The following is a 14,283-nucleotide window of genomic DNA, read 5'->3' on the forward strand; positions in this document are numbered from 1 at the left end:
GGCCACCAGGTCCGATAGACCGACCCCAAATAACTCCTCCCCTTTATACGGCAATACTTCCATATGCCGTTTGGAATCCGCATCACCTGACCACTGTCGCGTCCATAACCCTCTTCTGGCAGAAATGGACATCGCACTTACTCTTGATGCCAGAGTGCAAATATCCCTCTGTGCATCACGCATATATAGAAATGCATCCTTTAAATGCTCTATAGTCAATAATATATTGTCCCTGTCCAGGGTATCAATATTTTCAGTCAGGGAATCCGACCAAGCCACCCCAGCACTGCACATCCAGGCTGAGGCGATTGCTGGTCGCAGTATAATACCAGTATGTGTGTATATACTTTTTAGGATATTTTCCAGCTTCCTATCAGCTGGTTCCTTGAGGGCGGCCGTATCAGGAGACCGTAACGCCACTTGTTTTGATAAGCGTGTGAGCGCCTTATCTACCCTAGGGGGTGTTTCCCAACGTGCCCTAACCTCTGGCGGGAAAGGGTATAATGCCAATAATTTTTTAGAAATTAGCAGTTTTTTATCGGGGGAAACCCACGCTTCATCACACACCTCATTTAATTCATCTGATTCAGGAAAAACTACGGGTAGTTTTTTCACACCCCACATAATACCCTTTTTTGTGGTACTTGTAGTATCAGAAATATTCAAAACCTCCTTCATTGCCGTGATCATGTAACGTGTGGCCCTACTGGAAAATACGTTTGTTTCCTCACCGTCGACACTGGAGTCAGTGTCCGTGTCAGTGTCTGTATCGACCTGAGGTAACGGGCGTTTTATAGCCCCTGACGGTGTTTGAGACGCCTGTACAGGTATTAACTGATTTGTCTCATGTCGTCAACAGTCTTTTGTAAAGTGCTGACACTATCACGTAATTCTTTCCATAAGACCATCCAGTCAGGTGTCGACTCCCTAGGGGGTGACATCACTAACACAGGCAATTGCTCCGCCTCCACACCATTTTCCTCCTCATACATGTCGACACAACGTACCGACACACAGCACACCCACAGGGAATGCTCTGATAGAGGACAGAACCCCACTAGCCCTTTGGGGAGACAGAGGGAGAGTTTGCCAGCACACACCAGAGCGCTATATATATATATAGGGATAACCTTATATAAGTGTTTTTCCCTGATATAGCTGCCAAATTAGTGCCCCCCCTCTCTTGTTTTACCCTGTTTCTGTAGTGCAGGACTGCAGGGGAGAGTCAGGGAGCCTTCCTCCAACGGAGCTGTGAGGAAAAAATGGCGCCAGTGTGCTGAGGAGATAGGCTCCGCCCCCTTCTCGGCGGCCTTTCTCCCGCTTTTTTATGGAAAAATTGGCAGGGGTTAAATGCATCCATATAGCCCAGGAGCTATAGGTGATGTATTTTTTGCCAAAAAAGGTATTTTTATTGCGTCTCAGGGCGCCCCCCCCAGCGCCCTGCACCCTCAGTGACCGGAGTGTGAAGTGTGCTGAGAGCAATGGCGCACAGCTGCGGTGCTGTGCGCTACCTTATTGAAGACAGGACGTCTTCTGCCGCCGATTTTCCGGACCTCTTCAGTCTTCTGGCTCTGTAAGGGGGCCGGCGGCGCGGCTCTGGGACCCATCCATGGCTGGGCCTGTGATCGTCCCTCTGGAGCTAATGTCCAGTAGCCTAAGAAGCCCAATCCACTCTGCACGCAGGTGAGTTCGCTTCTTCTCCCCTTAGTCCCTCGGTGCAGTGAGCCTGTTGCCAGCAGGTCTCACTGAAAATAAAAAACCTACTTTAAACTTTTACTCTAAGCAGCTCAGGAGAGCCCCTTAGTATGCACCCTTCTCGTTCGGGCACAAAAATCTAACTGAGGCTTGGAGGAGGGTCATAGGGGGAGGAGCCAGTGCACACCAGGTAGTCCTAAAGCTTTTACTTTTGTGCCCAGTCTCCTGCGGAGCCGCTATTCCCCATGGTCCTTTCGGAGTCCCCAGCATCCACTAGGACGTTAGAGAAAATAGATTTTCTTCACCTAATTCAAATCATTTAAAAAAAAGAAGAAGCTTTTTTTAAGTGGCTAATAAAACTGCAGCAGTTTGAAAACAGCCTACCCAAGTGGGATAGAAGAGCTGCATGTCTGGGCTCCGTGTGGTTCCAAATACACTGAAAACTTAGGGGGACATGTACTTTATCTCCATCCAAGGCTTAGGGGGACACGTACTAAGCAGTGATAAAAGTGGAGAAGTTGCCCATGGCAACCAATCAGCTGCTTTGTACACTTTTGTAGTATGCAAATGACAAATATTACGTCAATGCTGATTGGTTGCTATGGGCAACTTCTCCACTGGCTCACTTCTCAAACTTGTCACTGCTTAGTACATCTCCCCCTTTAGAGGTTTATGGAATGCTAGAAACATATGTAGAATAGATAACAAGAAAGCACACAGAGGTAACATGAATAAAACAAAATTTTTAATGTACAGCAGAAATTGGACAGCTTTTTTTATATTAACAAAAAAATTTCTATCATACAAGTATTTACATTTGCATACTGAGGAGGTAAAGTGTCTAAGTGGTTCTTTTACAGTCCTTTTCCAATACAATGAAAACCTGGTAGATAAGAGCAGTACCAAACTCATCTCTTCTAGAGCCAACACTGCCAAGCCACACTGGCGGGTAATGTCTGCACCTGACTACAATTCATCACGGCATTCATCCGGCTCTGGAAGGATTGCTTTAAAAACCAATAGCTCTTCACTGCATTTTATGATTGATATTGGCTATCTATACCAGAAAAGGAACATGCTTGTGTTACCTTCAGAACATAATTTCATTTGAATTGAGCTGAAATTATAAAAATGAAAAGATAACGTATGAGCCACATATATCAGTTGAAATAAAAAATATATGAAAAGGCCATCCAGCTACATAAACTTCTGTTTTAGGCTGTAAGGGATAACGATTTTGCACCGCAGATGATATTACTATCTTTAAGATCAAGGGCAGCAAAACTGTGGAAGACCTCTGATGGCTCCCAAAAATATTAACCCAAAACTTGGACATCAATTCAGATGTTTGTTATGAAGGTCATGCAATTAAGATTTCAGTGTGCCACTCGGCTAGACACATTGAAGGCAGCCATTTTCGTAAGCCTATCAATTTACTAGGAACCCTGTAATGTCACTAGTTTCTAACGTATGACTGGCTAAATTCTTAAGAGCATTCGTACTGCCCACAACTGAATCTAAGTAATGGGTCAACTTTCAAGATTAACATGTTCACTTTCATAATACACGTGTGGAATCTTTTATCCAGAAGATTTGGGAATTGAGGTTTTCTGTATATCATTACCCCTTCTGAGCACCATATCTAAAATCCATTAATTACATTCAAAAAGCTCATCTTATTCCACAATTACCCAGCCCTTCTGTAGTGCTTCTCCCAGTGACTGTATTAAATATAAATATGTATATCATCTCCCAGCAGCAGTTATGATTGTAAGTCTTCCGTTTTCCCTCATCCTTTTTTGGTTTCTGGAACTTTCTGACTAGCGGGTGACTGGATAAAAGACTCCATACCTGTCCAGTATATAAACCGGTCCAATCAATCATAAAATTCAGTGTATACCCAACTGCTTCAGAAAAAGGGAAGTTATGTGTAAACCCCTTTTGTTACAGAGCAGACAATACAAATCATGAGAAGCTTTGCTGTCCCTGTTGATTATGTACCTATCTTCTTCTGATTACTGTAAAACATTTTTTCGGACATCCTGAGAAATGATTAGAATACATGCTACAATTCAACTTAAAAAATGTGATTCTACCACCACTAAATTATGTGCTTATGGCCTAAAACTACCAATCAGCCGAAAGCTAGAAAATAGTCACCATATGTACATAAAATAAAAAGGGCCCTTATTACAATGAAAGGTGATTTAACAAATCAATATTTTGCTTTAAAAAATCCACAGCAGTCTGAGATGAATAATTCCACATTGATATTAAACAGGAAAAAAAAAAGCTGAGATTACCTCTCAATAATTAATGTAGTGGTTATACAAGTTAATGCATTTTGTGATCAAATGAAAGCCCATATGGGTGCAGGTGAGATGATTTTGAATAGATGACAAAGGCACGTATCCATTGGACAAATAAAATTAAAAATAAAAGATAAATACCTCGAATACTGTCCAAGATGATAAGTGCCTGTTACTTAGAAAAGTGAAGATTTTGTCAGCAAAAGGCAAAACAATATACCTCAAACGTAGCTGGATGGTTGCATTGCCCAGTATGGTCTAGCTTACGATACAGGCACTGAATGAACGTGACCAAGCAATGAAGAAATGTTTATATGGTGGCCTTCACCTTCCAAGTGGCTAAGTGGCCTTCTGATTGATAATGTAAGTTTAGCATATCCACTGAGATTTCAAAGGTAAAATGAAAAAATCTAAAGGTGATAAGGAACCTGCTTATGGCATAAGACACTGTAATATGGTGGCTAGAACTCTTGCTGACAGGAGGGTTGGCACAGAAAGTTGGCCTAAAGAGAGCAAACACAAGCAGCCTTTGTTATGCATCTCAGACCTCCACGTCAAGGAAGATTCAACCAATAAAGAAGTTAAGTCGGCAGAGAACATTCAGTCATCTATATAAAAATAAAATAAAAAATAAAAGAAGGTACAGAACATGTGTTCTTTCTTTAATGCCAAACTGGAGCCACAACAATGTGGCCGGGCACAACTCTTCTGTCATGTAATGCATTAGGTGCTACTACTGTGCAAGTGTATATCTACAGAGCATCTACTTTGGTTGGCATTTACCAGTCTTGAGTTTGATGCCCCTGTGCTACTGACAGGACTAGAACACATTGCACAATACATAGTGTTATGTTATGAAAGCTTTGCAGCAAGATTTGTTTTACCTTCATCACACTCGTAATATGCCTCCCTAAAGAGTGTAATCATTCATCTACATTAAAGTCAACGGGCCATATTTAGGAATACAGTGCAATGTGTGCAAACGTGTAGTAATTAGTCAGGTGTCCATTTTCATTTGATAAACTGCTAGGAAAATAGTCTCTGACTGGTTGCTACGGGTTACAGCACACTGCATTATATTAATAAATAAGCCTACATGCCAGAGGATAAATAAAAACATTTCCCTGCTGTAATCAAAATGGCTTCCAAAGTACCTCTCAATAGATGCTCCCAAAGAGCGTCACTCAATCTTTACCAAACAAAACTGAGGAACATGGTATGTTGCATATATGTGTGTAAAATGTTTCATCTAGAAATTGCACAGCAGTATTAGAATGGCAAATGCTTTACACAAATACAACAGCTCAACTGACACAGACCAACCCCCTCCCCCAAAACACTTTTATGTTTACATACACCCCATTAATGCACAAGCCAGCTCCACATTAGTATGTTAGTGAGCTGCGTGAGGCTGAGAAGCACCTCGGACAAGATAACTGGGAGTTTTAACAGTTCTGCACAGAAAGCAGAAAAAGAATATATATATATATATATATTTATATAACTTTGGACACGTCACTAAAACCCCTGAAGGATACACACAGAAAAATGGTGTACACCTGAAGAAACAGACAACGACAACATGGCATTATAAAAACGTGACATGTGACCATGAGGACCAATCCAGCGTCTAGAAGAAAATTTCATGTACAAGTACAAATAGTTCCAGTGTAAATATAGCTTGGCGCATTTGGTTTTGTTGTGATCTCCATACAAACAATAAACTGAGAGGTAATATTTATACTTATGTATGTGTGTATATATTTATATATAGAGATTCAGATTTTTTTTTTTGTTTCTCTTTTTTACAAAGAATTAAAATACTTAAAAAAAGTTAAAATCCCTACTCTCCCGGCCCCTCCCCATACATAGTAAAACAATAAGTATAAAGGAAACAAAACAAACACTCCAGTTAAAAGTTATGGCTTCAGAGTTATTGTACTGTAGATGCTGAACCAAAATAATTCTCCCATTCAACTAAGATCCTGTATTAAAATGTGATGTGTCACTCAACTTCAAACCTTGCTTCCAACCTGCCGTATGCTGGAGCCTGGCTTGTGATACCAGAGCAGTCCTCGCCGTCTGCGCCAGCAGACAAAGCTCTCGCTTCCTTTTCAGTTCCTCCAGGAGGCAGGCAAGAAAGGATCGACACCATCCAATGCCGGACTAGTTAATGAGCACAAACATCTAAAATCCCTGCTGTTGGCAAATGCTTGACACCTGAGATTCATTTACAAACGATGATGGGTTTTTGCAGGTTGTCCTCCTCGCTTCACATCCACTCGGACAGCGCAAGCTGAGGGTCTGTTATTGAAATAATTCTATTGCCAATAGGTTTTGCCAGCATGAATCTATTCTTTCAGGAAAGCGGATGGTTAGTGTTATGATCAAACAAGCTGAAAATTTTGGGCTTTGTTTTCGCAAAAAAACTAAGGTGACAAGTGGCCCTGTATGCAAACTTTACAATGAAGTGTCACTCAGGTGATCGAACATACCGACACCTCAAAAACATGGAGCTTAACACTGGCGCATGCAGACAAGCTTACATGTACACGTATGCACCTACAAAAACACATGTCAAAAAATAGCTACACACACCCCTGCACATGCATGGACGCAGGTCTATGCGGATAGTAGCGTTTGCTTCCAAGCTCCAATGTCAATCTGTACAAAGCCTGAATCGTGAAACCACAATCCTTTGAATGGGAGTCTCCTTGTTTGTGTTTAAGGTAAATCCAAGAGACAGCTCAGTTTGCTCACTACAACCTGAACCAGTAGATGAGCATGGACTGGTGCACTGGACCACTTGGGACAAGGTATGTGACGGGGACTTTACCCTACACAGATGGAAAGGGGGAGCCAACCTGGTGACCAGGCAATGCGGCAATCACCTGAATCGGATTCCATATCTTCATGCTGAGAAAAAGGAAAATAGTAAGGAAAAAAGATAAAAATAATAAAAAAAGGTTTCTGTTTCAGACCCAAACCTAGAATTAATTTAGTGTGCTGTTCTCTTCCATTGTGACCAAAAAGGTCCCATTGTTCAACTGGCAGTAAGTCTGGGAAGAAACGTTGAGGTAGGCCTCATACTTATGTACTACATCATGGCAGCTTGTATGAATTTTTCCACATTTTCTCAGGAGCATTGGTAGCGGCGTTAGATCTTCACATCTTCCTGTATGCTCAGCTGTGACAGTGTTTTCTTAATGCGCAGAGCTGTCAAGCGAGCTGCCCCATTGGAGTACCAGCACTCTCTCATCATCTTCCCCATCACCCGAAGAGCCTGGTCAGAAAAACAAACAGTTTTTATTTCACAACCACATTTTGCTGTTAATTTATATATGGGACATGTACTAGTACTGTATGAGATATTGCTTTAGCTAAAGAAGACTCCTCTATAGACCATAACCTCTATATATTGTGTGAAAAGACTGCGGGGGATATTCAATTTGGTCCGAAGAGACATCGGGAGTAAAAACCCCCGATGTTTCTTCGGGTGCTGCGGTCGGGCTTTTTAATTTGCTCGGCCGGTAACAAGTCCTCTTACACCCGAAAACACACAGGTTCAGTGAAACCTGTGTGTTTTCGGGTGAAACAGCCCCGTTTTCGGTTGAAAACGGGGCTGTTATCGGGCATTTTGCTTCGCCTGCTGGAGGCAGGTGAAGCAAAAACCCCGATAAGCCGCGGCATGCGCCGGCTTATCGGGGCCAATTAAATAGCCCCCACCGGCCGATACTTATCACCCGGCACCCCGGGCCAAATTGAATATCCCCCTGCATCTTGAATAAAATGCTTCAAAACAGGATAAAGGAGACTAACAGAAATTACTGTATGGTTTACTAATAATCCACTTAACCCTGCAGCACTGTACTCTCAGCCACCTATACAACGGTGTCCAGGTAATGATAGCTGTCTAACAGGCATTCTGAGGTTGGCAGTTCCGCAAAAGCCAAAATTGTGGTCAGAGAGAATTCTGAAAGGACTGGAAATCCATGGTACAGAGAATTGCATCCGTTCACATGGACAAGTTTTTACCTCATAACTTTGCCACCAGTTGGGTATGTTAGGTCGTAACTTCTGGTCGCACACTACTTTTCGCATTTCCTCAATAGATGGATCAGATGGTACAAGATCATAATATGGAAGCTGATACTCCTCATGGAATCCTGAAAAAAACAAAAAACTACCAAGTCACAAAAGCCATACTAACATGACACAGATCGCTTTGAAAGTAGCACATGTGTGATCAGAGTGCCCTAAACTTAATGTGCCTGCATGAAATCCGTAACAATTAGAGGTCATAGGAACTTATTCGGCTTCAGTTTTGCTAGTTTAGCAAAACTGCAACTGGCTGCGATCGCATGTTAGGGGCCGCCCAGCACAGGGCAAGGCCGCCCAGCATGCAAATACATGGCAGCGAGGCGATCGCAATGCAATTGTGACAGCATTGCTGAATTGTGTATGCCCCCGCAGCCAGCCTGCGAAGACAGACGCAGTGCCACCATTATGTGGGTCGTAGCTGCCGAAAGTGACGTCACATGGCCGCCACAAACCCGCCCGTTTCAGGTGACATTCCCACCCAACAACGTGTTGCCACCCCCGCAACGCCACCCAACAACGCCACGTGCTTCTGTCGGAAACGGGGCCAAATCAGACAGGTTTTCGTCCCTTTTCCGACAAACTCAATCCGACTTGAAAACAAGTCGGATTGAGGTGAGAAGACAAGTGGGTGCTGCGGGGAGAGCACAGATCGGCAGGCTGCGGGGGGACATGTCTGCAGTGGCGACGGGGATGCGCTGCAGGGAGAGAGGTACCTGGCCACCCCCCGGCCAGGCACCTCTCTCCCTGCAGCGCCTCCCATCCCCACCCATCAACTGCATGATCTATTCCGACAACTGCATGTCGGAATGGATCCGACTCTTATTGAATATACCCCAAAGTTGTTAATTATAATTTTAAAAAACACACTGCAAAACTAAATGTGTGGTCTGGTCTGCCTCACGAAGACAGAGAACACACTGCATAGACGACAGAACTCAGGGATGGAAAAATAAGATTTTACTCACCGGTAAATCTATTTCTCGTAGTCCGTAGTGGATGCTGGGAACTCCGAAAGGACCATGGGGAATAGCGGCTCCGCAGGAGACTGGGCACAACTAAAGAAAGCTTTTAGGTCACCTGGTGTGCACTGGCTCCTCCCACTATGACCCTCCTCCAAGCCTCAGGACACTGTGCCCGGACGAGCTGACATAATAAGGAAGGATTTTGAATCCCGGGTAAGACTCTTACCAGCCACACCGTATAACTCGTGATACTATACCTAGTTTAACAGTATGAAAACAACTGAGCCTCTCAACAGATGGCTCAACAATAACCCTTTAGTTAACAATAACTATGTACAAGTATTGCAGACAATCCGCACTTGGGATGGGCGCCCAGCATCCACTACGGACTACGAGAAATAGATTTACCGGTGAGTAAAATCTTATTTTCTCTGACGTCCTAGTGGATGCTGGGAACTCCGAAAGGACCATGGGGATCATACCAAAGCTCCCAAACGGGCGGGAGAGTGCGGATGACTCTGCAGCATCGAATGAGAGAACTCAAGGTCCTCCTCAGCCAGGGTATCAAATTTGTAGAATTTTGCAAACGTGTTTGCCCCTGACCAAGTTGCAGCTCGGCAAAGTTGTAAAGCCGAGACCCCTCGGGCAGCCGCCCAAGATGAGCCCACCTTCCTTGTGGAATGGGCTTTTACTGATTTAGGATGCGGCAGTCCAGCCGCAGAATGCGCCAGCTGAATTGTGCTACAAATCCAGCGAGCAATAGTCTGCTTAGAAGCAGGAGCACCCAGTTTGTTGGGTGCATACAGTATAAATAGCGAGTCAGTTTTCCTGACTCTAGCCATCCTGGAAACATAAATTTTCAAGGCCCTGACTACGTCCAGTAACTTGGAATCCTCCAAGTCCCTAGTAGCCGCAGGCACCACAATAGGTTGGTTCAAGTGACAAGCTGATACCACCTTAGGGAGAAACTGGGGACGAGTCCTCAATTCCGCCCTATCCATATGGAAAATCAGATAAGGGCTTTTACATGACAAAGCTGCCAATTCTGACACACGCCTGGCCGAAGCCAAGGCCAATAACATGACCACTTTCCACGTGAGATATTTTAGATCCACGGTTTTAAGTGGCTCAAACCAATGTGATTTTAAGAAACTCAACACCACGTTGAGATCCCAAGGTGCCACTGGAGGCACAAACGGGGGCTGAATATGCAGCACTCCTTTCACAAACGTCTGAACTTCAGGTAGTGAAGCTAGTTCTTTCTGGAAGAAAATCGACAGAGCCGAGATCTGTACCTTAATGGAGCCTAATTTCAGGCCCATAGTCACTCCTGCTTGTAGGAAATGCAGAAATCGACCTAGTTGAAATTCCTCTGTTGGGGCCTTTTTGGCCTCACACCAAGCAACATATTTCCGCCATATGCGGTGATAATGCTTTGCAGTTACATCTTTCCTGGCTTTAATCAGCGTAGGAATGACTTCCTCCGGAATGCCCTTTTCCTTCAGGATCCGTCGTTCAACCGCCATGCCGTCAAACGCAGCCGCGGTAAGTCTTGGAACAGACAGGGCCCCTGCTGCAGCAGGTCCTGTCTGAGCGGCAGAGGCCATGGGTCTTCTGAGATCATCTCTTGAAGTTCCGGGTACCACGCTCGTCTTGGCCAATCCGGAACCACGAGTATTGTTCTTACTCCTCGTTTTCTTATTATTCTCAGTACCCTTGGTATGAGAGGCAGAGGAGGGAACACATAAACTGACTGGTACACCCACGGTGTCACTAGAGCGTCCACAGCTATCGCCTGAGGGTCCCTTGACCTGGCGCAATATCTCTCTAGTTTTTTGTTTAGGCGGGACGCCATCATGTCCACCTGTGGCCGTTCCCATCGATTTACAATCAGCGTGAAGACTTCTGGATGAAGTCCCCACTCTCCCGGGTGGAGGTCGTGCCTGCTGAGAAAGTCTGCTTCCCAGTTGTCCACTCCCGGAATGAACACTGCTGACAGTGCTAGTACGTGATTTTCCGCCCATCGGAGAATCCTTGTGGCTTCTGCCATTGCCATCCTGCTTCTTGTGCCGCCCTGTCGATTTACATGGGCGACTGCCGTGATGTTGTCTGACTGGATCAGTACCGGCTGGTGTAGAAGCAGGGATTTTGCCTGACTTCGGGCATTGTAAATGGCCCTTAGTTCCAGAATATTTATGTGTAGGGAAGTCTCCTGACTCGACCATAGTCCTTGGAAGTTTCTTCCCTGTGTGACTGCCCCCCAGCCTCGAAGGCTGGCATCCGTAGTCACCAGGACCCAGTCCTGTATGCCGAATCTGCGGCCCTCTAGAAGATGAGCACTCTGCAGCCACCACAGCAGAGACACCCTGGTTCTTGGAGACAGGGTTGTTAGGCGATGCATCTGAAGATGCGATCCGGACCATTGGTCCAACAGGTCCCACTGAAAGATTCTGGCATGGAACCTGCCGAAAGGAATTGCTTCGTAAGAAGCCACCATCTTTCCCAGGACCCGCGTGCAGTGATGCACCGATACCTGTTTTGGTTTCAGGAGGTCTCTGACTAGAGATGACAGCTCCTTGGCTTTTTCCTCCGGGAGAAACACTTTTCTGGACTGTATCCAGAATCATACCCAGGAACAGTAGACGTGTCGTCGGAACCAGCTGTGATTTTGGAATATTCAGAATCCAACCGTGCTGGTGTAGCACCTCCTGAGATAGTGTTACTCCCACCAACAACTGCTCCTTGGACCTCGCCTTTATTAGGAGATCGTCCAAGTACGGGATAATTAAAACTCCCTTTCTTCGAAGGAGTATCATCATTTCCGCCATTACCTTGGTAAACACCCTCGGTGCCGTGGAGAGTCCAAACGGCAGCGTCTGGAATTGGTAATGGCAATCCTATACCACAAATCTGAGGTACTCCTGGTGAGGATAGTAAATGGGGACATGCAGGTAAGCATCCTTGATGTCCAGGGATACCATGTAATCCCCCTCGTCCAGGCTTGCAATAACCGCCCTGAGCGATTCCATCTTGAACTTGAATTTTTTTATGTATGTGTTCAAGGATTTCAAATTTAAAATGGGTCTCACCGAACCGTCCGGTTTCGGTACCACAAACAGTGTGGAATAGTAACCCCGTCCTTGTTGAAGTAGGGGCACCTTGATTATCACCTGCTGGGAATACAGCTTGTGAATTGCCGCTAGCACAGCCTCCCTGTCTGAAGGAGTAATCGGCAAGGCAGATTTTAGGAACCGGTGGGGTGGAGACGCCTCGAATTCCAGTTTGTACCCTTGAGATACTATTTGCAGGATCCAGGGATCCACCTGTGAGCGAGCCCACTGATCGCTGAAATTTTTGAGGCGGCCCCCCACCGTACCTGGCTCCGCCTGTGGAGCCCCACCGTCATGCGGCGGACTTGGAAGAAGCGGGGGAGGACTTTTGCTCCTGGGAACCTGCTGTTTGTTGCAGCCTTTTTCCCCTACCTCTGCCTCTGGACAGAAAGGACCCGCCTTTTCCACGCCTGTTTTTCTGAGTCCGAAAGGACTGTACCTGATAAAACGGCGCCTTTTTAGGCTGTGAGGGAACATGGGGTAAAAATGTTGACTTCCCAGCAGTTGCTGTGGAAACTAGGTCCGAGAGACCATCCCCAAATAACTCCTCACCCTTATAAGGCAAAACTTCCATGTGCCTTTTTGAATCTGCATCCCCTGTCCACTGGCGAGTCCATAAGCCTCTCCTAGTAGAAATGGACAATGCACTTATTTTAGATGCCAGCCGGCAGATCTCCCTCTGTGCATCTCTCATGTATAAGACTGAGTCTTTTATATGCTCTATGGTTAGCAGAATAGTGTCCCTGTCTAGGGTGTCAATATTTTCCGACAGGGAATCTGACCACGCAGCGGCAGCACTGCACATCCATGCTGACGCAATAGCTGGTCTAAGTATAATGCCTGAGTGTGTATATACAGACTTCAGGATCGCCTCCTGCTTTCTATCAGCAGGTTCCTTGAGGGCGGCCGTATCCGGAGACGGTAGTGCCACCTTTTTAGACAAACTTGTGAGCGCTTTATCCACCCTAGGGGGTGTCTCCCAACGTGACCTATCCTCTGGCGGGAAAGGGAACGCCATTAGTAACTTCTTAGAGATTACCAATCTTTTATCAGGGAAAGCCCACGCTTCTTCACACACTTCATTTAATTCTTCTGATGGGGGAAAAACTACGGGTAGTTTTTTCTCCCCAAACATAATACCCTTTTTAGTGGTACCTGGGTTTATATCAGAAATTTGTAACACCTCTTTCATTGCTTCAATCATGCAACGAATGGCCTTAGTGGACATTAGACTAGACTCATCGCCGTCGACACTGGTGTCAGTATCCGTGTCGACATCCGCGTCTGCCATCTGAGGTAGCGGGCGTTTTAGAGCCCCCGATGGCCTTTGAGACGCCTGGACAGGCACGAGCTGAGAAGCCGGCTGTCCCGCATCTGGCATGTCGTCAAATTTTGTGTGTAAGGAGTCGACACGTGCACGCAATTCCTTCCATAAGTCCATCCACTCAGGTGTCTGCCCCGCAGGGTGTGACATCCCTTCTATAGGCATCTGCTCCGCCTCCACATCATTATCCTCATCAAACATGTCGACACAGCCGTACCGACACACCGCACACACCGAGGGAATGCTCTAACAGAGGACAGGACCCACAAAAGCCCTTTGGGGAGACAGAGTGAGAGTATGCCAGCACACACCAGAGCGCTATATAATGCAGGGACTAACTGAATTATGTCCCCTATAGCTGCTGTTATATATACTGCGCCAAAATTTAGTGCCCCCCCTCTCTTTTTTACCCTTTTCTGTAGTGTAGACTGCAGGGGAGAGCCAGGGAGCTTCCTTCCAGCGGAGCTGTGAGGGAGAAATGGCGCCAGTGTGCTGAAGGAGATAGCTCCGCCCCTTTTTCGCGGACTATTCTCCCGCTTTTTTATGGATTCTGGCAGGGGTAATTATCACATATATAGCCTCTGGGGCTATATATTGTGGTATTTTTGCCAGCCAAGGTGTTTTTATTGCTGCTCAGGGCGCCCCCCCCTAGCGCCCTGCACCCTCAGTGACCGGAGTGTAAAGTGTGCATGAGGAGCAATGGCGCACAGCTGCAGTGCTGTGCGCTACCTTGGTGAAGACTGATGTCTTCTGCCGCCGATTTTCCGGACCTCTTCTTGCTT

At 45.7% G+C, this 14,283-nt stretch overlaps 1 protein-coding gene across 2 annotated transcripts in view; it reads right to left on the reverse strand.

Moving 5' to 3' along the window:
* Nucleotides 1-2,418: 2,418 nt before the first annotated feature.
* The window catches only part of ACVR1B (activin A receptor type 1B), a 133,383-nt gene continuing 121,518 nt past the window's right edge, over nt 2,419-14,283 (reverse strand). For both annotated transcript variants that reach the window (XM_063952783.1, XM_063952784.1), the window contains exons 8-9: nt 8,040-8,170; nt 2,419-7,287 (exon numbers count right to left, since the gene is read on the reverse strand). In XM_063952783.1, coding sequence (XP_063808853.1) covers nt 7,162-7,287; nt 8,040-8,170 — 257 coding nt within the window. In that variant the 3' untranslated portion in view covers nt 2,419-7,161. The remainder of the gene's footprint in view (nt 7,288-8,039; nt 8,171-14,283) is intronic.

This window comes from Pseudophryne corroboree, chromosome 2 (genome assembly GCF_028390025.1).
Source record: "Pseudophryne corroboree isolate aPseCor3 chromosome 2, aPseCor3.hap2, whole genome shotgun sequence".
In the NCBI taxonomy this organism is placed as follows: domain Eukaryota; kingdom Metazoa; phylum Chordata; class Amphibia; order Anura; family Myobatrachidae; genus Pseudophryne; species Pseudophryne corroboree.